Here is a 27,806-nt window from a genome sequence, read left to right on the forward strand (position 1 = left end):
TGATTTGTGGTACTGCTGCTGCTGGTCTCAAGACTTGACCTTTCAGAACGCAGGTGCATCACCAGATTTCCAGGCCCCCTTTCCCTCAGCATGTTGGTCTCAGCAGCACCTTAAGAGAAAGAACCTGGGGCTCGCTTGGTTTCTGGGCTGCTGTCACCCAGCTCCCCGTGGGTTTGCTCACATCCCTGGGCTTCGGCCTGTGGAATCCAGAACTTTCCTGGGCTCCCCCGATGGTCTCTCCCCACCCCAGTCTTGGAGCAGGGAAGGGCTTGCATGCCCTTGTGTGGTGACAGGACAGGGGCCTGCCCGACCCTGTGTGGTGACAGGACTTGGGGTTCACCTTCCACGCGAGTCATTGCATGTCTGGGAGAGGCCTCTCTGCTCCTTCTGTTCCCAGTCAGCAGTGCGGAAGCTTTGAGGAAGCGGCTTGGTCACCCCAGCTGAGGGTAGGGGCTGTCTCGGTCACACCCAGGGTCGTTCCTGGCCCTGTGCGGGTGGGGTGGGGCCATCCCAACAGGCAGACCCAACACAGGTCGGAACCAAGGACCCCACATCCCCCCGTGGATGCTGCATTCACGTCTTTTCTCCCGCCCTGAGCCACGATGGCCCCCAAGTCAGCATCCCGGCAGGGGTAGCCATGGCTCTGCTCACCTGAGCTGCTCGCAGTGGCCCTCACTCCGGGTATTCTGCTCGAGGGACCCCAGAACTTGGGCACCCTGGCGTGTGTCATGTGAGCAGTTAGATTGGGCTCAAGGAGCTGGGGGGCTCCCAAAGAACCACCAGAATAATTCCTGAGTGCAGAGCCTATCCCTTGAGCCTCGCCGGGTGGGAGTTGTTAGAGGTGTCTCTGTAGTAATATGCCGTTTTTAAACATGAATGTTTTGTTTGGGTGCTCGGGGCTGGGCAGGACCGGGCAGGAGCCGGCTTAGCTGTCCGCAGGCAGACACAGTTCCTGCTCTGAACAGTCACCTGGGCCCCTGAGCAGTTCGAAAGAGGCCCCGTAATGCTTTCCTTCCCCTGCATCATCCTCTGTGGTCTGCTCCAATGCAGAGTTTCCGGTTCTTTTCTGAGGACTCTTTGGACATCCTGACCAGGGTGGCTTAGACTCAAGTGTGAGGCTGCACCCCAGACCTGGCGGAGCCATCCTACGGGGTCTTTGGGGATGTTATGCTCATTCTGGGCCAGGCTCTCTGGGAGGTCTCCCTCTGCACCCCGCCCCCAGTCTGCACACCTCCACGGTGTTATCTTTTTATTGTTAATTTTTGCACCCGGAGAGGCACGGGTGTTACTCCTGACTGTGCAGTCAGGATTTACTCCTGGTGGTGCTCAGGGGACCATATGGGATGCCAGAATTTGAACCCAGGTTGGCTGCATGCAAGGCAAATGCCCTCCCTGCTGTACTATCGTTCCAGCCCCGACACTAGAAGCTTCGACCTGGGGATCCTTGTTCCTTCAGGTCTTTTGCATGGAAGGGCGGGTGTGAGTCAGTACTGAGCGGCTGTGAGCGTTGGGGGGATTCCATGTCATGTGGGGTGTCTGTGAGTTTTCCGAGGCATGTGGGGTGTCCGCTGGTGGGTTCTGCAGGGCAGCTGGGGCTGGGACCCGGGTTAGGCCAGAGACCAGCCTCACCTCCGGTCACCTTCTCTCAGTCCTGTTTGCCGGCTTGCTCTTCTCTTTGAGCTCTTGCTAACTCTGATTTTTCCCCCTGACACATAAAAATTTCCTCTATCTGGATATTTTGAAGTTGAATGCCAGCGTGAGGTGGGTGACGGGGCTCACTGATGACAGTGAATAGATGCCGTTTGCATATGTCCTGTGCCTTCAGGCTGTATATAGTCTTGAACTGTGTCTGCAGCTCCTGAAATTTTGTTTGGAACGGAAGACTGATTTTTATGTAACTTCCTGATAGAATGTCATGCGGTGCTGCCCGAGGGGTAAGGGGTCCTCGGAGTCCTAAGAGGGGAAAATGACCCAAATTGAGGTGCTTCCTGTGTGCCAGTGTCCCATCACGCCACACCTCCCAGGGCTGGTGTTTCCCCGTCCAGAAGACGCTGGACAGACGTGAGCCAAAGCTCTACCAGGGAGGAAGCATTTGTGCTGCGGGATGAAACAGAACTGCCTTCGGAAACCCCAGCTTTGAGTCCAGCTGACATTTTCAAGAAATACAAAGCAGACTTTTTTTTTCCCCATTTTTAGTACCAGAGCAGATAATCCCCTAAGGTTATTTGCTTCCCTGAGAGATATTTGGCGTACCCTTTCAAGGTTCATTTAGAGCAGATCTTGGTGGTAGATCAGAGTTGGGTGCTAACCGAGTTCAGAGTGTTTGCCTATTTGCGGCCTTCTTTGTCTCTTAAGAGGAGCCGTAGTTAGAGGCCTCCAGAGAAAACAAAACACAAGCACCCGCTTCCTCCAGGCTTGGTTCCTCTGTTCTCAAGCCCTGGCCACTTGTCTATGCATCGTCCCCAGAGCAGGTGGGGGACAGAGGCAGAGAGGGTCTGAGCAGCCTCTGCATGGTGCTCCCCGAGCAGTGCTCCCCATCTTTGTGGCTTCTGTTGACGTTCTGAAGTGAGTCATCAGGTTCTAGTGACAAATGTCTCATGTACGGCGTGACACAAAGATGGAGTTTGTGCCATCAGTCCCTGGGGTGGGAGGAGGGAGCGTCGGGTTTTGGGGGTCAGTGGCAGGAGGATGTGACCCATAGCATGTCGGCTTTATCTCGGGTGGGGGAAAATGGATCGTTTGGGGAGGAGTGTGCTTGGAGTACAGATTTGCCGTGTTTTTCTGGATTTCTCTCTCTCTCTTTTTTTTTTATTTAGGAGTACTGCTATTTATCCAGCCACTGATTAGCTGATTGAATTGTGCATGAACTCCACCTAACTTTTTTTTTTCATTTTTTATGATTTTATTTATTGAATCACCGTGAGAGCAGTTACAAAGCTTTCAGGTCTAAGTCTCGGTCATACAATGAAACACCCGTACCTTCACCAGTGCCCATTCTCCACCAACAACAACCCCAATATACCCCCATCCCACACCCTCCCCCTACGTGTGGGGCAGATGATTTCCAAATTATTCTCTCTCGACTTTGATCACATTCGGTATTTTGACACCAGACTCACCATTATTGTTTGAGATTTTACCCCAACACTCAGATCTGCTGAAAAGGCAACAGTAGACACTTTGTTTTCTATTGCTGGTTATGAATAACCTATGATGTTATGTGGCTGCAGTAGTGGTTGCGCGATTTTGAAATTCCAAATTTGAACACTTCAATGTGGAGGGATTTCTTCCCAAACCTGCTGGGTTCCGAGATTTGCTCCTGAGTCTCTGGCATCCTGGTCAGCTTGATCAGGAGTCAGAGAGGCCGTTCAGGGACGATGACTTGGGGTCTTGTTGGGACGGGGAGGACAGGACTGGCTCCACCCCCATCCTGTGAGGCCCAACAAGTTTTGTCACTGAGGGCCCAAGCCTGACTGTCCAGTGACCTCTGGAGGATGGCGGCCACCTGGCCGCCAGGGGGAACAGGCCAAGGCATGAAACCATGGGCCCAGCACTGCAGGGACCAGATGCATTTCTGCCAAAATCTACTGGGTTTCAAGATTTGTTTCTAAGTCTCTGCGATCATGGCCATTGAGCAGTTCAATCAGGAACCAGAGAGGCCTTGCCTCCAAGGATATAGCTGAGCCGGAGGTGGCTTGTGGGTGTGTTTCCCACATACCTAACTTTTGGCCGTTTCCTTTCTTGGTAAACTTTGCCCCAAGTTTTTGGGGTCTGGCCAAAGGCACAGCAGCAATTTTGGGGTATCTGGAGTCTGAAGGTGCCATCAGGCTGCTGATGCACTCGCCTAACAAGTAGTGTTTTTCGTTTGTTTGTTTGTTTGCTTTTAATGTAGGAGTACTGCTATTTATTCAGCCACTGATTAGCTGATTGAATTGGGCTTGAACTCCACCTTACTTTTTTTTGTTTTTCATAATTTTATTTATTTATTATTTTTCTTCTTATATTTATTTATTGAATCACTGTGGGAAAAGTTACAAAGCTTTCAGATTTAAGTCTCGGTCATGCAATGATCAAACTCCTTTCCCTTCACCCTTCACCAGTGCTCATTTTTCACCACCAAGAATCCCAATATACCCCACCTCCCACCCACCCAATGCCTGTGAGGTAGATGATTTCTCCTTAACTCTCCTCTACATTGATTACATTCATTATTTCAACAAAAGATGCACCATGATTGTTTAGAATTTACCCCCCAACAATCAGAATGGCTGAAAAGGCATTGTGAAATACATTGTTTTCTATATAAAGTTTGGAGTTCCGGGACTGGAGACATAGCACAGCGGGTAGGGCGTGTGCCTTTCACGTGGCCAACCCGGGTTCGAGTCCCAGCATCCATATGGTCCCCTGAGCACTGCCAGGAGTAACTCCTGAGTGCAGAGCCAGGAGTAACCCCTGTGAGTGCAGAGCCAGGAATAACCCTTGTGCATCGCCAGGTGTGACCCAAAAAGCCAAAAAAAAAAGTTTGGTGTTCCTCCCCTCCAAACACAGGTGTGAGGTGCTGCGTTTCGCTGAGCAAGCAGAAGGAAAGCAGAGAGCTCGGGCCCAGTGGTTGATGCAGATTGCTGGGCCGGGCCGTCGAGCAAGGGAAATTTGGGGATCTCTGGGACCCGTCCTCGGGCCCAGTGCTCTCCGGGGCCCCTAGCTTGGTCGTGTCCTACGAGTTGGGGGCGAGCCTGGCCTTTGTGCTTGCGTGGCGTTTGGACGGGCAGATGGGGTGTTCAGGGCCCAGCTGCTGACACCAGATCCCGCCCTGGCCAGGTGGGAGGATGAAGATTGGGGGCTGGCCCCGGAGATGCCCAAGATAACCAGTCAAGGAGATAACCAGAGTCAGTCCCAGTCGAGTTGGGTGATAGGCTGAGATAACGCACCGAACCACTGAGGCAGATCCTGTCTGGAGACGCTCGCACACCTTGATCCTAGGCCGGCCTGGCCTGGCGGGGGGCGGGGGGCGAGTGGGCACCAACCAACCTTGGCGTTTCCATGGCTCGGAGCTTCCGGGCCCTTCCGCTTGCTCTGCTGTTGTTTTGTTTTTGGGTCACACCTGGACATGTTCCGGGGTCACTCCTGGCTCTGCACTCAGGACTTACTCCTGGAAGTGCTCTGGGGTCCCTATGGGATGCCGGGATTGAACCCGGGTCAGTTGTGTGCAAGGCAAACGCCCTCCCCGCTGTACTAGAGTTCTGGCCCCATGGCCCAAAACTTAAAGAAAAATCCTTGCTGGGGTTGCCCTGTCCCTGGCGCCCTGTCAGCCTCGTGGGTCTGCACACGGCTTGTGTGACTGCCTCGAGTGGCCAGTGACAAGGGGCGCCCTCCTGGCCTCCTGCTCCCCAGGGCTGCTCTCTACCCAGTGCTCCCGGTCCTGCAGCCCTCAACTCCTGCCCTGTGTTCCCTCCTCTTTTCTGTGGTGTCCACCTCCTCTCTCGGTGGCCCTCCCCCTGGGGCCACCCCCCTTCCTGCGTGGTGCTGGGACAGCAGAGCTGCCTGGTTGGTGCCGGCTTTGTACCAGGTACACGTGTGACCCCAGGGGCTTGGACCCAGGACCTCATGCTTGTGAGGCAGTGCTCAAAACCCCCTCTCGGACATTCCTCCCCTCCAAGCTGAAGGAACGGACTTGACCCACGTTCAGGCTCACACGTCTGCTTCCTGCCGAATCACTGCCGGTCGCTAGCAGGCCAGGACCTGTGTGCCAAGCCTGTGTGAAGCAGGGATGTTCTAGGGTATGAGCCTGCTAGCGTCTTTGTCATGGACACACGTGATCCCATCACAGGATTTAGGGTCACGGTCCAAACACAGGAGCATGGGGGTGAGGGGGACGGGGCTTGTTCAGGCCGGAGACTCTACTGGGCTCACACACGGCACCGAGTGCTCAAGTCTCAGGGAGACAGTGAGGCTCAAACACATTTTCTTTTTTTTCTTTTTTTTAATAATTTATTTATTTATTGAATCACTGTGGGAAAAGTTACAGAGCTTTCAGGTTTAGGTCTCAGTCGTGTAAATATCAAACACATTTCCCTTTACCAATACTTATTTTTAACCGCGAACCCCAATAGAACCCCACCTCCCACCCCTCCCAATTCCTGTGAGGCAGATGAGTTCTAGTTAACACTCTGTCTACTTTGACTCGATTCATTGTTTTGATAAAAGATGCACCATTATTATTTAGAGTTTACAACCCCCCCCAAATCAGACATGCTGAAAAAGCATTGTGAAATGATTTGCTTTCTACAGCTGGGTTTGGATATCTGCTATTTTACTTATTAACCCTGGAAGTATTTCTATTAAAAGTTAGATAATTAAGAGATTGGTTTCTGTGCTCTGGAGTCGTGGCCGTGCCGGAGAGCCGCTCGTGGGGGGCAACTGGCGACCTTGGTAGGGCGTGAAGGACGGGCCAGAACGCCCCCCTTCTTGTGAGGTTTTTGCCGCCCCCGACCCCCGGCTCAAACCTGCTGTCCACCAGGCTCCCGTGCGGCCGCCACCTTTCTTTCCAGAGAGGAGAGGGCGAAGGGGGCAACACCCTTTCCCCTCCGGTCAGTCATGATGGCGCGGTTTAACACATAGTCCATTTGCTTTTCTGCTCCAAGCTGCTGGTTCTCTGTGTTAAGTCCTTGTGCTTCTGGGGCCGTGGCCGTGCCGGAGAGCCGCTCAGTAGGGCGTGAAGCTCAAACACATTTTCTTTCGCGCTGTTTTTTTCTTTTTTTTGGCTTTTTGGGTCGCACTCAGTGATGCTCAGGAATTACTCCTGGCAGTGCTCAGGACTGGTGATCGAATCTTGGTCAGCCGAGAGCAAGGCAAACCCCTCCCCACTGTGCTCTCACTTCAGCCCCTCCTTTTGCATCTTTTTGTGTTTTTTCAGAATTGATTGACTTCCTCGTAGCGTTTGCTGGCCCTGACGTTCTCTGTAGAGTCCCTTGTTGCACACTGTGTTTCGTGGGTACCTTGGCATCAAGACTTGGCGCTTGCCTGGTGCATGGCTCACCCCATAGGTCCCCTGAGCACCGCCAGGAGTGATTCCCGAGTTCAGACCCAGGAGTAACCCTGAGCACTGCCGGGTGTCCCAAAAAACAAAAGGAAAGAAAGAAAATAGGTATCCTTGCCCAGAAGGGTAGCCCAGGGCCAAGGAGCCTGCCTTGCCTGTGGCTGACCCCACCCCACCCTGTACGTCACCCCCCCCCCGCCAGGTCCTGCCAGGATGAGCCCCGATGACTGCATCAGAGTCGGCCCTCAGCCCCTAGGTTAGGTCACTCCGCCCTCCCCTACTCCCCACCACTCCCCCGTTCCTGCTCACTCATCCTCGAGGGGACCCGCACTCATTCAGCTTGTGCTCCCAATCGGAGCAGGCCAGGCCATATGCCTCTGTACAGCTCTCAGGCCTTAGTGGGCCGGGCCACTCCCTGGCCACGGTGCGGCAGGTGTTGCTCACAGCACTGGGGTCACAGAGAGCAGGGCTGTCAGGGTCGGGCTCAGGGCCTCTGCCCTGTCGCCCTGCCCCTCGTCCCCCCTCCCATCCACAGATTTTATGGCCCGGCTCCTGAGGAGGGCCCTGGGCACGGTCACTGGGTCCAGGTCCCACTCGGGGGATGCCGAATGACCTCAGCTGGAGATCTGTAACTGCCAAACATTTGTCAAACGTTTTCTGAAACCACTTTCTCAGGGCCCAGGGGTCCAGAACTGGGCCCCGCAGGGACCAGAGGCACATTGGCCAGCTAGTGCTGGCATCTGCAGGGCAGCCCTCCGGAGCCTCAGCCGGACCCTGGCGTCACGAAGGGTGGCGCCTGCCTCTTTAAGAAGGGCCCATGATGCCCTCCTCCTTGCTGAATTCTCATTCTACCTTGGAACGTTCTAGACTCCAAGTGCCATTTTCAGTCTCTGCAGGAGACTGGCACGAGCCTGTTTGTCAGAGCTCAGTTCTCTAAGCTGCGAGTGCAGTGTGACACAGGTGAATCTGAGTCTTTGGGCTTTTTGCCCACGTGCGGGCGGCTTTTTTCTCTAACAGTTCTTTAGTGTATGATAGTTTTTAATCTTTAGTTTGTTTAAGTTTTTTTAGTAGTTATATATATATTTTTGGGGGGTGGGGTGGGGTGGCCATACCTGGCTGTGCCCAGGGGTCACCCTGGCCGGATAACGTCCCTGTGCTGATGGAGATCGAGCCCAGGACAACTGGATAGAAGGCAAGTGCCCTCCCCACTGTCCTGCCTCTCTGCCCCCTGCGGACTTTTCTATTAAATATGGAATGACTCTGAAGTTAGTGGGCCCTCATGGGGGGCTGATGAGAAGCAGAGGAGAAGATGTCACTCCCCCGGGACTGGTTGGAGCGCTGGCACTGATGAGCGCGACGAGCCCTACCAGCCACACGACGCCCACTAGGCCTTCCCGGGGTCTCGGGCCGGAGTGAGGGGTTGCCCTTTTCAGGGAAAGGGAGTCGATTCTCGACCTCCTCAGGTCCCCGGGCCTTTGTCCTTCTCGCAGAAAAGCATTTCAGGAGATGAGCTTGAAGCAGGAACATTTTATTTGGAGGCTTTTAGGAAGGGGAAATGAGGGAGGGAGTAACAGGCTCGAGAGAGAGTGCGGCTTCTCCAGAGGCACAGAAAGCCACTGAACACGTTAGGTTGCTAGGTTGCGTTCGGTCCGAGAAAGTCCACACCTCAGGAGGGGAGAAGCCCGTGACATGACCGACCTTGTAGGCAAGAGCAGTCCCTGGGCTCGGGCACACATGAGCGCCCTCCCTTGGTTCAAGGTGGCTAATCTCGGGTTTTCCCCAGGCTGCCCCTGGTGGGAGTTTCTAGCTACCTAGAGTCCGTTGCTAGGGTGGTTGCCAAGGGGGTAGAGTTGAGTGGTCCAAGGTCCTCTTAGAAATTCCTTTCCTAGCCTTTGTTCCTATTCCCTCGGGGGGTCCAGCCTGCTCTGGGCCTCCTAATGTGGGTTAATTTTGACCAGACCTTGGGTCCCGTGCCCTCAGGTGGTCTTTTGGTGGCCATAAAGCTTTTGTTGACTTCCTCGGAGTTCCATGGCCATGGCTACACTTCCCCCATCCACATGTCTGCCTCAGTTCTGTGGGTTAAGAAATGGAGTTAATACTGGCTTGTGGTTATCAAACTTGGGCAGCGTCACAGGGAACGAAGGAAACGCCAAAACCTCCTTCGCTCCCCTTTGGCGCAATTTTTTTTTCTCTCTGGGTCACACCTGGTGATGCACAGGATTTACTCCTGGGTCTGCACTCGGGAATCAGTCCTGGAAGTGCTCAGGGGACCATATGGGATGCTGGGAATCGAACCTGGGTCGGCCGCGTGCAAGGCAAATGCCCTACCCACTGTGCTATCACTCTCCAGCCCCCCTTTGGCGCAGTCTTGCTGGGCCCTTTCCCCTGGCAGTTCTCAGCCCATAGAAAAAAGTGTGTGTGTTGCTTGCCTTAGCTTCTGTGTGTAACCCCGGGCCTCTCTCACACACACATACGCACACACTCACACACAAGTCCAGTGATCACTGCTGAGTCGCCTCCCAGCTAGTCAGTGTCTGGACGGGGAGGTGGTCAGTGACACACGCAGTGCTCAGGGACGATTTCTGGCTCCTGAATGTGTTTGGGGGTGGGTGTGATGCCAGGGAGGGCGTGAGGGTCAGCTGCCCGCAGGGCAAGTACCTGTCCCCTCTGCCCTCTGGCCCCGAATCTGCAATTGTTTGCTTGTCTGTTTGGGATTGAGTTTTTGCGCAGGAATGACACTTGGTGGGCTCAGGGGGCTGTGCGGGAGGCTGGGAGTCGCACTCGGGGTGGCGAGTGTCAGACTGGCAGCTCTCTGGGCTCCGGAAGCTGCCGTGGTTGCTCCCCTGAGACAGACTCTCTCCTCTGCTCTTCAGAGATTTATCCCTGAGAACGAGTGCGCCTCAGAAGGTCCCACAGTGGGCTCAATGGTCAGGGCCCGGTAGTGGCCGCGGCAGCGTCTGACCACCTGACCATGAGTCTGCTGAGGCCCAGCAGGCTGAAGGCCGCCACCAAGATCCTCAAGCATGGGAGCTGGGCCCTGAAGGCGCCCTCGGCCGGTAAGTGCGCTCAGCCCGGGCCAGGGGAGACTCATTCCCACCCGGGAACCCCCTCCCGAGTCCTTAGCCCGGGAAGGGCTCCCTGAGCTGTAGGCACGTTCATGGCTCTGGGGACAGCTCTCACACACGAGTGTCACGTTCTGTGACTTTAGTGTCACGGCAACTGGTGTCAGCTGAGGCGACCAACACGCTCCCTCCTAACTGCTAGCCCCCCCGCTCGGGCTTGGGGACAGGCTGAGGGAGGTGGACTCACCTGGACTAAAGGGCCTCATTGCCGGCCGTAGCCACAGTACAGTGGGGAGGGCAACCGGCACCCCATGGGACTCTCCAGCCTCAACCTCACATGAGTGACCCTGAGCGCAGAGCCAGAAATAGGCCCCTGAGGACTGGCTGGGGTGCTCCCCCCTAAAAGGAAAAGAAGATGGGCCAGTGGACACAGCAGAAATAAGACACTGGGTTGGAGCTTTCGCCTGGCTTGGTCCCTAGCATCACGGGGTGTGTCCAAAGATTTCCCCTCAGCTGCCCAAATATGACTGTGGCCTGGGATGCTGCAGTAGGTAGGCACATCCCCTTCACGGCGGGCCCGGCCAGGCTTCGCCACAAGCAGCCCCCGGCATTGGCTGGGAGAAGCCCCAAGCACTGCTGGGTGTCCCTCCCCCCCCACCACACTTTAACTGGACCTGGACAGGCCCTTCCTGACCATTCTGACCCTTCTGACCCTTTCTGCTGTTCCAGCGGCTGCTCCCGTTGAGAAGTTCGTGCCTGGGGAGAAAACCCCCAGCGTCCCCTCCTCGGAGATGCAGGAGGAGTTTGTGGACAACTTCCAGGTCGGGGAATGAGTCTGGGTGAAGGGGAACATGCCTGGATTCATCCAGTTCCTCGGGGAGACCCAGTTTGCCCCTGGTCAGTGGGCCAGGATCGTCTTGGACGAGCCCATCGGCAAGAACGACGGCTCGGTGGCGGGTGTGCGCTACTTCCAGTGCGAGCCGCTGAAGGGCATCTTCACCCGGCCGTCCAAGCTGAGCAGGAGCTTGCAGGCCGACGATGAGACCAACGGCCTGCAGCCAGCTCCTGCTTCCCGGGTCACACCGCCCCTGTTGGCCTCCCCGGCCCCTGCCGCCGCCCCGAAGGCGCCCCAGCCCTCCACAAAGGAGGCACCGGCCACCCCTCACATCAGCAACCTGACCAGGATGGCCAGCGAGTCCATCTCCAACCTCTCGGAGGCTGGCTCCCTCAAGAACGGGGAGCAGGAGCTGAAGCTCGGGGACCAGGTGCTGGTGAGTGCCGAGGGCAGCGGTCGCGGGTGGGTGTCCATTCACCTGTCTGGTCCATCAGTTTTTGCAGACTCGCGGTTTGGGTGGAAGGACGAGCAGCCAGGACGCCTGGTCCTGCAGTTTCCAGCGTGATGGATGCGTGCGGGGATGCTGCCAGTTTTACCAGTTTAGCCAAAACAGGGTGGAGGGGTCATGCCGTGGGGAGGCCGCGTGCTTTGCACGCCTCTGACCCGGGGTTTACGTCTTGGTCCCATGTACAGTCTCCCAAGCACATCCCGTAGTGATCCCTGAGCACCAAGTCAGAAGTAAGCCCTGAGCACTCTGACTGTGACTCAGAAAACAAACCAACGAACAAATTTGGAAATCGGTTCCATTTCTCTGGTTTGTGATGTTTATGTTTGGGGCGTCACAGGGCTCACCCCGAGCCGCTCTGGGCCATTCCGTGCCCGGCTGTGCGCAAGCCCTGAGCCGTCTCTCCAAACGTGTGTGGTTTGGTGTTTGGGCCACACCTGGCCGTGCTTCCTCCTGGTGGTGAACTCAGGGATCACTCCTGGTAGGGCTCAGTGGACCATCTGGGGTGTCAGGGATGGACCCTGAGTAGGCCACGGGTCGGGACCCGTCTCCGGAACATTCTCAGGAGTATGTTTTGCTGTCTTGGTTGCTCGATCTTCAGACACAGCACCTGCTCTTGTGTTTCTCTGAGCAGCTACTGGAAGGTGGGGGTGAAGGGGCACCCCCATGAGATGAGTTTCTGGTGGGGGTCACCAGGTCCCTGCACGTGGCATCCTCAGTCCACCCCAAGCCCATTCCTCTGCACAGGTCCCCAAAGCAGAGGCGCTTGGCTGTAGACAACTGTTCTCCCGCAGCAGAAGCACTCACTAACGCTTTCAGAACCCGTGGGAAGCGGCCGGGAAAAGTCCCCTCGGGGACGTCTGAGGCGGGCGGCTCTGGACAGACTGGGGGCTGGCCCGGAGCCAGTGGCTTCCCGGGGACCAGAGGGATGGCCACCACCAGGCCAGTGTCCGAGCTGTGGAGGCCGGAGAGGAGAGCAGTGAGGTGACCCACCTGCAGGCGCAGGGTGGCCCTCGGAGAGTCCTGGAGGGTCACGGTCGGGGTTCGGGGATGGCCAAAGAGTAACACGGGGAGGGAATTGGAGCTGGAGGAGACTCACGGTTTAAAGACTGGGGGGCTGGAGCACTAGTACAGCAGAGAGGGCGTTTTCCTTGCACTCAGCAAACCTGGGTTCCCCGGTATCCGATAGGGTCCCCCAAGCATCACAGGAATGATTCCTGAGTGCAGAACCAGGAGTCACCCCTGAGCATCGCCAGGTGTGAGCCAAAGACCCAAAGAAGAAAAAAGACTTTTTTTTTTAACTTGCATTCACAACCGTCCACACCCGGACACAGGGACACCATGTCGTTGGAACAAGGGAGCGGGGACACCGCCACTGGCTCTGTGGTGAATAACTCTGATCAGTTATTCATTTATTGGTGGTGGTGCTCAGGGCTGAGTCCTGGCCCTGTGCTCAGGGACCACATCTGGGCAGGTGTGTGCAAGGCCAACGCCCTGCCTGCTGTGCTGTTCCATCGCTCCATACCTCAGCTAGAGCACGCCTTTCAAAAAAAAGTTTTTGAGGTTTTTTTGGGGGAACCACAACCAGCATAATGGCTGTTTTCTGAAAGAAGAAGGGGTAAAAAAGAAAACCCAAACACTTTCTTTGGTCTTTTTCCTAATTCAAGGAAGGTTTGCTTGGCGCTCCATGGCCTAACGGAGCCGTGGTCAGGAGGCCGTGGCGAGTGGGGGCTGGCCTCGGGGCACTGAGGCGAAGCTCCCATGCAGGGCTGGCGCCCTCCCGGCTCTCCAAAGGGCCTCCTGCCCTTTGCCCCATTCTTCCCTGCTCACAGGAAGTCTAGTTTCTGCGCCAGCTGGCCCCGATGTTTACGGGACTGATCTCCGAGGAGCCCTTCGAAGGCTCTGACATAGCTGTTTCAGACTTAGGCCTGTGGAAGGCGGTCCCCTGCCCCTGGCACTCCCCATCCCTGGCAGTGGACAGGTTGCCCCCATGCTTGTGCTACTTTGGTTCTCTTTGGAGACTCAGGGACCCTCATTGGGGTCACTGGAAATGCCCAGCTCTGACCTCAAGTCCCGTCTGTGCTCGCAAGTAGGCAGGGGTCGCAGAGTGGGACAGTCAGTCGCTCTGGTCAGTCTTATGGTGTCTCAGAGCGGGAGGTCACTCTGTCCGTCCTGTGGCATCTCAGAGTCCAACCGTGAAGAGCTTCTCCGGGCTGATGTGCGGTGGTTCTCCTGACCTTGTGAGATCACTTCCCTTCTCTCCAGCTGAGCTCTGACAGAATGTTCTGGAGACAGGCTTGCAGCAGTTTTGGGCAGATGATATTTCCAGGATATGACGTCAGTGTCTTGAGAGAATTGACTGGCTTCCAGCTGTGCTGTTAGAGGAGGCTGTTTCAAGGTCGGGGACGGAATGTTCTGTGCCAAATTCTTCGCCGATGACCAGCTGTGAGACAGGAACTTTGCAGCCTCTTCTCAGCGCAGGGCCGCCACCCCAGCCACCTGTCTCTTGTTCTTTTATTCCTTGTCACACTCACAGTGCCCAGGGCCCACGCCTGGCCACGGAGGCTGTGCCAGGGCCTTTGCAGATGGCACTTCAGGACTCGCAGAGACAGTCCTGGGTGACGCTGCTACCCCTCGTGCTGCGAGTGACCCCCTAGCACGTGAACCCAGTCCTACCCCAGACCCGAAAAAAGAAAACTGCGCTCTCGGGCATTATTAGTTGAGGTTTCTCTCTCTCTCTCTCTCTCTCTCTCTCTCTCTCTCTCTCTCTCCTTTCTGTTTTGACTTTTTGGTTTTGGGGTCACTCAGGCTTTGCACTGAGGAATCACTCTTGGCGGGCTAGGGGGACCATCTTGGGTGCTGAGGATTGAACCCAAGGTGGCCACACACAGAGCAAGTGCCCTTCCCCCAGTGCTCCAGCCCTATTTGTCAGCATTCCCGTCAGTGTCCAACGCTGTGATTCTGTTTTGCTCTGCGTCCCAGGGGCCAAGCGTGAAGCCAAGGCATAGTGAAGGAGAACTGGAAAATGGAAGTCCGCTAAGATATGAGAACAGTCATTTTCCTTTAGCTGGTTTCTGGCTTAATTGTTCTTCAGCGGTGGGATTGCCACGGCACTGCTCCCACACCCGCGGGGCAGCGACCCCCTCGCCACACCAGGTGGCTGGCCTGGGTCAGAGATTCCCGGGGTTATGGTCAGACAGGCCACCGGTGTCAGCGAGTGGGTGTGAACGCTGCTGCCTTGCATGGATACTGAGCAGGAGCATCTGTTCACGCTGTAGGGGTTGCGGGGGGGGGAAGTGGCACCTTGACCTTTGGGGTTTCTTCCGGAAATCCCTACTCTGAAGCCAGAATGTTCCTTTGCGGGGGTGGGGGCACTGTGCGCAGTCCAGGGTGCCTGACCCACGTCCCTCCGGCAGGTGGGAGGCGTGAAGGCCGGTGTGGTGCGCTTCCTCGGGGATATGGACTTCGCCAAGGGGGATTGGTGTGGCGTGGAGCTGGACAAGCCGCTGGGCAAGAACGATGGTGCCGTGGCCGGAACAATGTGGGTCCTCTTGCCCCCCCCTCCAGACAGCATGGGGCAGTGCACGGTGCCAGGGAGGCGCTGAGGGGACTGCAGGCCACTTCACTTGGTTCTTAGGCGGGGCCACTTCCGGTGGCACTCGGGGACCCTGCAGGGATGTGGGGACAGCCTGGGGCTCCCACATGCAGCTGTGCTCGGCCCGCAGGAACCCCCCAGGCCTGCTGTCGCCCTTCAGATGCTGGGGAGGCTGCTTGGAATCGCCCCTGGTTTGCGCGGTGGGGGTGGGCGGCGTGCGAGGGAGTGTGTGTGTGTGAATGTTTGAATGTGTGTGCTTCGGAGTGTGGATATGTATGTATGAGGGTGTGTGTATGTGAGCATGTGAGTGTGGGGCTGTGAGAGTGTTGGTGAGGGCATGAGCATGTGAGTGTTGGTGGGGGTGTGAGCATGTTTGTGAGGGAATGAGAGCGTGTCATTGTTGGTTTGAGAGCGTGCAAGTGTTGGTTGGGGTGTTCGTGTGTGTGACTGGGGCTGTGGGAGTGTGTGAGTGTTGGTTGGGGTGTGAGTGTGAGTGTATTTTTATTGGGGTATGAGTGTGGGACTGAGGAAATGTGGGAGTATTTGTTGGGGTGTGAATATGTATGTATGAGGGGTGTGTATATGAGTGTGTGACTGTGGGACTGTGGGAGTATTGGTTGGGGTGTGAGTGTGAGTGTGTTTTTTAGGGGGTGTGTTTGTGAGTGTGGGACATTGGGAATGTGGGAGTGTTGGTTGGGGTGTGAGTGTGTGTGAGTGTGGGACTGTGGAAATGTGGGAGTGTTTGTTGTGGTGTGTGTGTTTGTTGGGGTGGGAGTGTGAGAGTGTGGGAATGTTGGTTGGGTTGTGAGTGTGTGTGCTCCTTGGGGTGAGTGTGGGAGTGTTTGTTGGGGTGTGAGTGTGTGTTTTTTGGGGTGGGAGTGTGAGAGTTTGGGAGTGTTGGTTGGGGGCTGAGTGTGTACTTGTTGGGGTGTGTGTGAGAGTGTTGGTTGGGGTGTAAGTGTGAGTGTGTGTTGGTTGGGGTGTGAGTGGGAGTTTTGGTTGGGCGTGTGAGTGTGTGTTTGTTGGGTGAGAGTGTTTGTGAGTGTGGGGCTGTGGGAGGGTATGATGTTTGTTGGGGAGTGAGTATGTGTGAGTGTGGGGCTGTAGAAATGTGGGAGTCTTTGTTGTGGTGTGTGTGTTTGTTGGGGTGGGAGTGTGAGAGTGTGGGAATGTTAGTTGGGTTGTGAGTGTGTGTGTTTCTTGGGGTGAGTGTGGGAGTGTTTGTTGGGATGTGAGTGTGTGTTGGGGTGTGAGTATGTGTTTGTTGGGGTGTGAGTGTGTGGGAGTGTTGGTTGGGGTATGAGTGTGAGTTTGTGTTGGTTGGGGTGTGAGTGTGTGTTTGTTGGGTGAGAGTGTGTGTGGGGGGCTGTGTGAGGGTATGATGTTTGTTGGGGAGTGAGTGTGTGTGAGTGTGGGGCTGTAGAAATGTGGGAGTCTTTGTTGTGGTGTGTGTGTTTGTTGGGGTAGGAATGTGAGAGTGTGGGAATGTTGGTTGGGTTGTGAGTGTGTGTGTTTCTTGGGGTGAGTGTGGGAGTGTTTGTTCGGATGTGAATGTGTGTTGGTTGGGGTGTGAGTGTGTGGGAGTGTTGGTTGGGGTATGAGTGTGAGTTTGTGTTGGTTGGGGTGTGAGTGTGTGTTTGTTGGGTGAGAGTGTGTGTGGGGGGGCTGTGTGAGGGTATGATGTTTGTTGCGGAGTGAGTGTGTGTGAGTGTGGTGCTGTGGAAATGTGGGAGTGTTTGTTGGGGTGTAAGTGTGTGGGAGTGTGGGGCTGTGGGAGCGTGTTAGTCTGTGGGCGTGTGAGACTGTGGGACTCAGTGGACGCCTCGGTCGGCGCCTGTCTCTCTTGCCAAAGGGGTCTTTTGTCCCCCCCTCCTCGTTGTCGCAGGTACTTCCAGTTCAGCCCAAGTACGGCTTGTTTGCTCCCATTCACAAAGTCACCAAGATCGGCTTCCCCTCCACGACGCCGGCCAAGGCCAAGGCGGCCCCCATGAGGCATGTGATGGCCACCACCCCCGCCAGTCTGAAGCGCCGCCCGTCGGCCTCCTCGCTCAGCTCCGTGAGCTCCGTGGCCTCATCCGTGAGCAGCAGGCTCAGCCGCGTGGGACTAGTAAGAAGCTCCCCCTACCCCGCGCGGTGCTCACGCCCCCACAGACTCCCACGGCCCCAGGGGTGAGAGGCGGAGCAGGACTGGGTGGGCTGAGCAGCTCCGGGGGGGCAGCCGAGTGGCTTCCCAGCCACCACCGGTGACAGGAGCAGGGATGGGCCTTTCCTCGGGTGCTCAGGGCTCATGCCGCCTTAGGGATGAAGTGGGGGAGCTGAAGGGGGCTTCGGAGGGTCAGAGCGGGACCCAGAGACTCTGGGGAACGCTTGGTGCTTGGCGTTGCTTGTTTGCTCTCTCCGTCCCTCCCTGCTCCCTCCTGTCCCTCTGCACCCCTGTCGACATGCAGAGGGGCCTCGACTTCTGTCCATTGCGGGGCCGCAAGTCAAAGCTGGGGCCTCGTGGCTTCTCCCCTCACGTCTCTCTGAGTCCTAAACACTAAAGTGTGTCCGAATGTGCAAGGGTGTCCTGAGATATTGTCCACAGGGAAACGGGCCCACGATGGAGACGTGTCCCAGGTGGCTGGCTTTGCTGGGGGCTGCGCTTCCTGCCACCTCCTCTGCTCCGTGCATTGACCCTCGATGCGGAAGAGGAGGGAGTGAGTGTGTGTGCAACGGAAGATACAAAACAGATGACATGGGAACGGGAGCCAGGAGGCCACGCGCCGTGGGCACAGGCCTGGGGCCAGTCCTGTCTTGCTCGACCACCACCAGGTTTCCCTGCCCTGCCTCCATCCTCATGTCCGACTCCTCCTTCCCCTCGCCTCGCCATTCAGGAGGGGAGCAGACTCAGAAACCCCTCTCCTTCCCTTGCGAGCCAGCCCATTTGTGGAATTTGGTTTTGTTTTTCTGCTTGACTGTGGGCCACACCCTGCAGTGCTTCAAGGGGCCGTTTGCAGTGCTGGGGTTGAGCCGGGGCCTCCCACATCCGAGCAAGAGCCCCACGCCTAAGCCGTATCTCCAGCCTCCCCCCGCTGTCTTGTTTTGTTCTGTTCTGGGGTCACACCTGGCAGAGCCCAGGGCTTTCTCTCGCTTCTGTGCTCGGGATTATTCCTGGCGGGCCTCTGGGATTGAGCCTGGGCAGCGCTGGGGCTTCGCTCTCCAGCCCGTTGGCCCCTGCCTTGCATATCTTTATGCAGGGTGGAGCTCACTCCTACACTGCACGTCACCGTTAGCACATATGACAGGAATATAGAATGATTCTGTGTGACTTCATGGAAGTATACCTCGACAATGTAATTCCATACATGCACACACAAGCGTTCACACACACAAAGCGACTCATACATGTACACGTAGTGCATACCGTATATACACAGGCTTATGGGTGTATACACACAGGCACGTACCTGCATAGACACAATGCGCGTGTGCACACAGGTGTGTGTACACATGCCCAGAGGAACGTACGTGCATGCATACATACATGCACACAGGTCCGTGCGTGCCCTGTGGGAGCCTCTCGGTTCGCTTGTTGGCTGAGTTGCTCTCTGAGGTACCAGGCTCCCACAGAGGGTCTGGCCTTGCTGGCATGGAGCCTGGGGCCTCACACACCACGCATATGGCAGAGGCTTTGGCATCAACATCCTGAGTTCAGTTCGTGGCCCCCACCTTGCCCAGCCCCTCAGCGCCCGCCTCCCCCCATGCCAGGGGTGCTGCTTTCTCTCTGCTCCGGCGCCTGAACTCACAGTCTCGTTCGTCTCCACGGTTGGCTGAAAGAAGCTGTTCGCTCCCGGGCTGGTTTCCTCAGGGAGCTGTCTCAGGCCCAGGAAGCGCATGCGTGCCCCACCACTCAGGCCAGGAGGCTCAGGGAACACCGCCGCCCGCCTTTCCTAGTTTTTATTTTTGCTCTTTGGTTTTGGGGCTCACCTGGCAGTGCTCAGGGACTCCAGGCGTGGTGCTTGGGGGCTGCTCCCGGTGGAGGGGGTTTGAGCCCAGGTCTTGGTGGAGACCCCCAAAGCTGTCAAGTTCTTCCCAGCCACCCCTTGAAATCAGAGTTGACTGCAGCACTGCACATGGCTGGGCCCGAGAGCTCGTGTGCTCCTAGAAATTTTATTTATTTATTATTTGGTTTTGGGGCCACACTCAGGGGTGCTCAGGGCTTATTCCTGGCTCTCTGCAGGGGGGGGGTGTCACTCCTGATGTTGCTGGATCTTGAACCTCTGAAAGTACCTTCCCCCACCCCCCCCACCCCACAATAGACTCTTTGGCCCTGGGGAGAGCATTTAGTAAGTAAAGTAAGTAAAGGCCCTCCTGTTGATCGTCGATTTGCTCGAGTGGGCCCAGTAACGTCTCCATTGGAAACTTTATTGTTACTGTGTCTGGCATATCGAATACTCTCGGTAGCTTGCCGGGCTTTTAATCTGACCAATATACTTTAAGTGTATTGGGAAGTCACAGCCAGATCCTTACGCAGAGGCAAGGATGAGCTGCTCCCCGGACAGAACCAGGTAGCTCGAGAGCTCCCAGCAGGCAAAGCAGCAGTGGACAGCCTGGGCCCTGCTGGGCCCGTCAGTCAGCAGGCAATTGGCAGCAGCTCAGATGATGCAGGGAAGCGGCAAGACCAGGGCGATGGGTCAGGCGTGGCCGGGCAGAAGGAGCGGACGTCCTCGGCCACCCCCACCCCAGCCCCCGCCACCGTGTGCCTGAAGAATGAAGACCAGGTCCCGCTGTGTCCCCGCCTGCAGGGGCCGTTGTGCCGCAAGGAAACTGGGTCTGTAGAGCGACCATGAGTGACCACGAGCCCAGGACAGAACGGACAGGACCCCCAGTCCCCGCGGCCCTCCAGCCCACTCCCCTCCCCTCCTCACTGTCTTTGTCTCTTCTCTCCTTTCCTTTGTGCTTGGTCTTCCCCTGAGCTGCCCTTGCTGTCCTGCTCGCTGGGCGTGAGCCCTCACAATGCTCACCCACCACTTGTTCCTTTTTTCCCTGGATTTTGGGCCACACCCCAGCAATGCTCAGGACTTCCTCCGGGCTCTGCACTCAGGAGTCACTGCTGGTGGGCTCGGGACCCTATGGGGTGGGTACCTGGGATCCATTTCGGGTCAGCGGCGTGCAAGGCCAGCGCCTTCCCCGCAACTTTACCATTCTAGCCTCTCATCCCCCACTTTCGAAGGCAGATGGCACAGGGGTCTTTTATGGGGTCACACCTAGTGACCCTCAGGGGCACGGGGCCATTCCCAGAAACAAGAGTCTCTGGTTAGTGCTATTCAGGCCTGGGGCGGGTGCTGGGGAGAGCGAGGTGAGCTGGAAGGAAGAGGAAGAGAGAAGGGCCAGGCTGCCCTGGGAGACCCAGACGGACCTGCAAGGCTGAAGATGCTGGAGCCGGCCTCAAGCTCATGCCAAGGGCTCAGCCTTAAGGAAGCTCAGGCCAGAGCAGGCTGTGGAGGGGGCTGCCTCCGGCTCTCCAGAAGAGTCTCTGGATTCCCACGAAGCCCGTCAGTGGAGCTCAGGTCCTGTCCAAGGATCTTTGGGAAGGTTTCAAGACGCTTCTGCTAAGAGTCGCTGGCCCATATGCACGGATGCAGCGCTACTCCATCTGCTTTGCTGAGGATAGCCGTGTGCATGCCCGCATCCGCCACCCCCACCCCCTTCACGTCTCTTTTTCCTTTGCAGTTGCCAGAAACCTCCTCTCACTATGCCTGCAAGATCTCCAGCACCACCGCCCTCCAAGAGGCACTGAAGGAGAAGCAGCAGCACATTCACCAGCTGCTGGCCCAGCGGGACCTGGAGAGGGTGGAGGTGGCCAAGGCCACGAGCCATGAGGGGGTGATAGATCAGGAGCTGGCCCTGGCCGGGACGGGCACGACCAGGTGACGTCTGTGCAGACGACATTGCCGGGCCCAAGAGACGCTTGCGGCAAATGCTGGGCGCGACCTTGGTGCAGGCAGTGCAGGGAGAGGCCGTGGGTCCCCGTCTGCCGTCATTGCGGTGGCATCCGGCGCGTGGTTTTATCACATACCCCTTATCCTCACCCCGTGGGGGTTCCAGGAGCGCCAAGTTGTCCCTGCTGGTGCTTTCGTGGTGTGGTTCCCTTCCGGCCTTCCAGAAATGCTGCAGCTTAGGTGGGAGATGCGTTCAGTGTGCCGTGGTGGCAGGTGGCGGTGCCAGCCCACAGAGGGCTGTCGGGGGCGGGCGAGGACACTCACGCGCAGTTGCCTCCACAGCACGTCCTGGAGCTAGGGGCTAAGATGGACAAGCAGCGGGCCATGCTGGAAGCGAGCGACCGGGAGAAGGTGGAGCTGCTGAACCAGCTGGAGGAGGAGAAGAGGTGAGGCCGTGCCCCAAGCTGGGGAACTGCCTCGGGCGGGGCGCCCCCGGCCTTCCAGGGCTGTGAGGACCAGAAACCACCGGGTGCCCAGTCCTGAGCGTGGCCTCACCGGGGGGAATGGGGGAAGCTCACTGGAGCCCAGGCACCCCCGGCCCTCACTGCTGTGTCCACGTGGCCTGGTATTCCAGAGGCCTGTGCTGGGTGGCTGGGAACTGTCGTATCCCAGTGGGGCCCTGTGGGAGTCCCTGGGGTTAAGTCCTGGGCGGGAGGAAACCCGCAGCACCCATGGGGCACGGCAGCAGACAGGCAGGGCTCAGGCCAGGCTGCAGACAGATGGACGCGGGCCTCAGGCCTGGCTGCAGAGAGACGGACACGGGATGCCCGCCAAGACCGCCTTCTCAGATGGTCTTCTGGCAGTGTGTTGTCCAGGGGCACTGCCAGTGCCCGGCTCAGCTCCTCAGCTGCACATGCCGAACACTCCACGTCCCCTGGGAGCCCGTCCTGCCCCCCCAGCCCCGAGTCATTTGCTGCTTCTCCCCCAGGGGCTCTGTTGTTGTCCCGATGTGGGGACAGGAGCTGGCTGACAGGAACTAGTATGTGCCCCGGGTCAGTCTTTAACCACCTCTGTTAGCTGCGAGGCAGATAAGGCTGATATGACACTGTGCCTGGTGTTGGCTCGAAAGAGCTTCCTCCTGTAGCCTGCGGGTCCCACCCAGTGCTCGCAGCCGAGGGGACTCACCGACTTTCTTTTTATTCTTTTTGGGTCAACCCAGCGATGCTCTGGGGTTACTCCTGCCTCGGCACTCAGGAATTACTCCTGGCATTGCCCAAGGGACCATAATGGGATGCTGGGAATTGAACCCGGGTCGGCCACGTGCAAGACAAACGCCCTGCCCGCTGTACTCTCGATCTGGCCCTCGCTGACTCTCTCAGCCCTCCTGTGTGTGGAGCCGGGGGCTGGGTCGGGCGCTCATCTACAGGATGGTGGCCCTCATGGGGGGCAGCAGTGGGCCCCTCACAACTCTCCCTCTCCCCCACAGGAAAGTGGAGGACCTCCAGTTCCGAGTCGAAGAGGAGTCCATCACCAAAGGCGACCTGGAGGTAAAGCCCGGGCAGGTCCCAGAGGCTTGCAGGGTGCAGGCAAGGATGCGGGGTGGCCTGGCCGACCCCCGCCAGGACCACTTCTGCTGGAGACTCCGAATCAGACAGGGATACCTAGGATCATGCACCTGGCAGGGCCCGGCTGAGGCTCCTCTGCTCCTTGGGGCTGGAGGCTGCTGTTGATGAGCGTTTTTCTCTTGTTCTGACAGTTGGGTCTACGAGTTTGCCTCAGCTTTGATTTTCAGTCGAGCAGCACAAATCAAATCCTTTAGAACCCCAGTTTTTTGAAGGTATTCCTTAAAACAAGAAGAAGCAAACAGTTAGTTTGCAAAAGAATAATTTCTGTTTCTGCTTCTTTTCCTTCCTGTTTTAAGTTCATGGAAATTTTGTTTTCCCACCAGAAGGAGGTGAAGGCCCTGCAGGCGGCCTCCGAGAAGCTCACCAAGGAGAGCGAGTGGCTGAGGACCAAGCTGGACCATGCCAACAAGGAGAACGCGGACGTGATCGCCCTGTGGAAGTCCAAGCTGGAGACGGCCATCGCCCCGCACCAACAGGCCATGGGCGAGCCGAAGGCGGCCGTGAGCCGGGGCGGGGGCGCCGAGGCGGCCGAGCTGGCCGAGCTCAAGAAGCAGATGGAGAGGCTACAGTTCGAGTCCCAGCAGGAGGTAGAGAGCCTGAAGGCCCAGCTGGCGGCTGAGCGTGCAGCACACGCCTTGGAGCTGCAGACACTCAGGTCGCGGCTGGTCAGGATGGCCCAGGAGCAGAAGAACAGCCTGGAGGCCGGGCGGGCCAAGCTCGACCAGACCAAAGACCAGCACCTGGTGGAGATGGAGGACGCCCTGAACAAGCTGCAGGAGGCGGAGACGAAGGTAAAGCACCTGGAGGGGTTGCGGGCCATGTGTAGTCAGCAAGCCCAGGCCCTGGCCGACGCCACGGCGCAGCTGGAGGCCACCCAGCAGAAGCTCTTGCAGTTCGATGGGCTCTGGAAGGCCAGTTCCGAAGGTAAATTGGGAATGGAGAAACTCAGGCAGCAGCTCCAGGTGGTTGAGCGGCAGATTCAGGAGTTAGAGAATGCAAAGCGGGCCGAGAGCGGCAGGTTGGTACCCGGGCACCCTCGCCCACTTCCACGCTCGGTCCCTGCATGCTGTGTGTCAGTGTACTTGCCGCCGTGTTCCGGCTTGGTGCTGACAGGTCTCCCGTGCGGTTCCCTCTGATGGGACTGAGAACGTGTCGGCATGATTCTGGGGTGGTCATTGGTCCCCAGCACCCGGATGCCGTGCTAGCCTAGGCCCTGGCTAATTGGGCCCATCTGGGGTCTTTCTGAAACTGAGAACTCTTCACAAGGCTAGTGAGAAAACAAGATAGGAGCCCCCAAAGCAAACCTCTGCCCCCCCCCCTTGGGCCCCCTGCATACTCGCCGACTCCGCCCAGACCCTTGGGCTCAAGGCTGTCTGCAGGGGTCTTTCCCTGACCTTGCTGACCACCTGCTCGTGTGACTAACTTTGCTGTCCTCTCCCCGAGGCGCCTCAGTTTGCAGCTGGTGCTCAATGCCTCTGAACCTCTGAGCTCCCTCAGGGCTGGTGACGTGGCCCATCTTGGTATTTCTCATTGCCGACCCCTCCCTGCCTGCAGCACAAGCCCCAGCCCAGCCCTGCAGAGATTTCAGCCCTTTCAGCCTCTAAGGGGTGCTTGAGCCAAGTCCGCCTTCCAGCATGGCCTCCTGCTGGCCACGGGCATGGACTCTCATGGTAGCCCTGACCCTGGGGAAGGACAAGACAGTGAGATCTGGGCCAAGCCGAGGAAGCTGCAGTTCTCACCAAGGAGCCCCGAGAAATGCCCTTTTCCTCCTATAGGATTGTGGTGGCAGAGACGCGCCCTCCCAGCCACCCCCCACCCACCCCCCTGGCGCTGTGCGCTTTGTTGAAGAAACTTCTCTGTTGGCCAAGTTGGAAGGGCTGTGGGATTTGTAGACAGGACTGACAGACATAAGAGAAGGACCCAGAGACCCCCGGGAGTTCCTCTCAGGACTCAGGGCTCCTTAGCTGGCATTCCAGAAACAAACGGAATCAATTCCTAGGACACAGCAGGGGATAGTTGACCCACTTGTTCGCATCAAGATGTAACAAACGTCAAGGTCTGGTGACTGCTGTCTAGTGGATTAGAGGTTCTTCGATTTAAATTTCATATTGAAACCCCTCAAACTTTTAAAGTCCAGACAAGAAACTACAAGAAAGTAAATCTTGGGTGCCAGAGTGATAGTACAGTGGGAAGGGCATTTGCCTTGCACACGGCCTACGTGAGTTCGATCTCCAGGATCCCATAGGGTCGCTGTCATTGTCACTGTCCTCCCATTGTTCATCTATTAGCTCGAGTGGGCCAAAAAAAAAAAAAAAGATAACCTGTTCTTCCCTCCTTCCCCTCCCTTTCCCTTTCTTCCCTGTTTCCTCCCTCCCTCCTTCGTATCCTTAGCCTCCCTCCTCCCTTGCTTACGTCCTTCTTCCTCGCCAAGCCATGCTCTCGGCTCTGGGGTCCTCCCGCCCAGCAGTAGTGGGTCTTTTCAGCTTGTGGACCGATCTCAGGCTCGCCCAGTGGTGCTGCAGTTCCAACTCGGGCCTGGTGTGTACTCCAGCCCTTTGTGCCATCTCCCCACCCCTGGAAAGTCAGTCTTTCTCATAGGCTTTCTTATTTTCTGGTCGCTCCAAATTAAGGTCTAGAAAACGCCTCTGTTTGAGCCGTTTTCAGTAACCACTAGACAGTCATCACCAGAACTGATGGCGCCAAGGCCTTGGCTTCGAGAGCTTCAGGCAATCACGCTCACCTCACGCCTCTGTTCTTTGGGGTTGTGTTGGGTCATGGGCTTCTCATACGTGTTTTCTGTTTTGTTTTCCCCTTCCTGTTTCTGTTCCCCTTCCCCTTGGTCCATTCACTCCATCCTTGTGACTCTGGTAGGCCGATAGCCTGGCCGAGGAGCTGCAGGGGAAGGAGCTAGCGCTTCGTAGTCTTCAGGAGAACTTGAACGAAGCCGGCCGAGTGAAGGAGGCTTTGGAGAAAGAGCTTCGGAGTTTGTTGAGTACCAGTCGGACGCTGATCTTCACCTTGCTGAGGGCAAAGCGAAGCCTCCTCAGGCGAGCTCAGCCCTATCGCCTCTGAGGCTCACGAGCGTGTCAGCTAGAAAGCCCCAGGGGCTGTGCGAGCCCCCATTGGGGCAGCAAAGGTTGGTGCGCTGCTCTGTCCCCTCTGTGTCCTCCGCCTCTGCCTGATCAGTGAGTGGCCAGCGATGCTCCCGGAGTGCCGGGCTCCTTCCTCCCCTCAGCAGCGCCTCAGGCTCCTCTCCCGTGCCCCCTGCCCCCTCGGCTCTGTCTCCCCTGCCAGCCGGGAACACTGGGGGCTCACAGCAAGGGGAGGGGGTGAGAGACATGCGCTGGTAAGTCCGGTTTTCTGGAACCTTCCAGACACCTTCCTGCACTGGATCAAAGTGTGTTTTCTGGTTTTCTTTTTAGGATTTGTGTGTGTGTGTGTGCGTGTTTGTTTGTGTCTTGGGCTTTTTACTATTCAGCTGTGCTGAGACCTTCACCTGGTGGCCCTCATGGGACCACGTGGAATGCTGGGTATTGAACCTGGGTTGGGCACATACAAAGCAAAACACCTAAAGTATCTGGTTGTTTTTGTTTTTGTTTTCTTTTTTGGCTTTTTGGGTCACACCTGGTGATGCTCAGAGGTTACTCCTAGCTCTGCACTCAGGAATTACTCCTGGCGGAGCTTGGGGGACTACATGGGATTCGGGGGATTGAACCTGGGTCAGCCACGTGCAAGGCAAACGCCCTCCCCACTGTCCCATCACTCCGGAGCTGGACCTTGATGAACTGGGCCTTTCCATTGAGACAGTACTGACGGGGTCCCGTCAGGACCCGAGACTGAGCCCTGAAGGAGCCATTCAGAACCCTGCGGGAGGTTTCCAAGGGAATCGTCCTATCGTCCTTGCCGGGGCAGCATGGGCCCAGCAACGCAGCATCATAGTCTATCTGTGTATGCTCGAGAACATGTGTAAACACGTGTGTCCACAGCCATGCACACACCCCAGTATACACACATGGGCTTCTGTCATGTGCAGACTCATACATGTCCTTGGACATGCAAGCAAGTACATACATACTTGCACAACTCACTCATGTTTGCCAGGCAGATACACACTGGGCATTGATAACTAAGTTTGGGATGGATTATTTTTGTTTTCTGGGTTTTTTTGTTCTTGTTGTTCTTGTTGTTCTTGTTGTTGTTTGTCTTTTTGGGTCACAGCTGGGGACATTCAGGGGTCAATCCTGACTCTGCACTCAGGAATTACTACTGATGGTGCATCCCCTATGGGATGCTGGGGATCAAAGGTGGGTCAGCCTTGTGCAAGACAAACACCCTCCCCGCTGGGCTATTGCTCTGGCCCTGGTGTGTGTATATATATATATATATATATATATATATATATATATTTTTTTTTTTTTTTTTTTTTTTTTTTTTGGTGGTGGTGGTGGGGGACTAGTGGCATGCCTGTCAGTCCTTGGAGGCGACTCCTGGCTTTGTGCTCAGGATATTCCTGTTAGTGCCGGGATTCAGACCGGGGCCAAGTAGCCTTACTCAGTGCTTTCTCTCTCCCAGCCCCCAGATGATCACCATGTTTATTGGGGCTCCCCCCAAAGTCGGTGGTACTCCTGGCTCAGGGTCTAACCGGCTGGCTGTTCTCGGGCACCTGGACCCTGTGCCAGCCCTTCAGCCCCAATATCTATGTTCTAAGTGCAAGTTCATTTTCATGAACATTGTGTGTGTGCTGTTGAGCAGAGCAGAGTCGCCATGTGTGTGCGGGTATGTTTGTTTGTGTGCGTTGTGTGTGTGTGTGTGTGCGCGCGCGCGCACGTGTCCGCATGTGTTCTGGGTGCAGGCAGGGGGCCTGCGGCTGATGGTGGCCCCCGGCTCCCCGCAGGGGGAGAAGGTGGATGTGAGCCGCAGCCAGTTCCAGGCTCTGCAGGCCGAGCACGCCAAGTCCACCACGGAGAGCCAGGCGCAGCACGAGGAGGCGCTGCAGGCCCTGCAGAAGCTGCTGCTGCAGGCGGAGGAGAAGCTGCAGGCGGTGCAGGCGGAGAACGGGAGCCTGCTGTGGGAGGTGGCCGAGCTGAAGACGCAAGCCGACAAGGCCAAGGTGTGTAGGCGCAAGGCCGCCGTCTCGGGGTCGGGCTCTGTTGGGGGCCTCGGCCTGCAGCCTCAGACACTTCCTCCGCCCGTGGGCGCCTGTGAGAGTCGGAAGGGGGTTGCTCCC

General features: G+C 57.0%; 1 protein-coding gene across 1 annotated transcript in view; it reads left to right on the forward strand.

The window, feature by feature from the left end:
• The window catches only part of LOC130018813 (vacuolar protein sorting-associated protein 33A-like), a gene marked incomplete at its 5' end in the record, with an annotated part of 80,042 nt that overhangs the window by 28,454 nt on the left and 23,782 nt on the right, over positions 1-27,806 (forward strand). Inside the window, 1 exon segment of the mRNA XM_056109504.1 lies at positions 1,267-1,302. Coding sequence (XP_055965479.1) covers positions 1,267-1,302 — 36 coding nt within the window.

This window comes from Sorex fumeus, unplaced genomic scaffold, assembly GCF_029834395.1.
Source record: "Sorex fumeus unplaced genomic scaffold, SorFum_2.1 ptg000273l, whole genome shotgun sequence".
NCBI lineage: Eukaryota > Metazoa > Chordata > Mammalia > Eulipotyphla > Soricidae > Sorex > Sorex fumeus.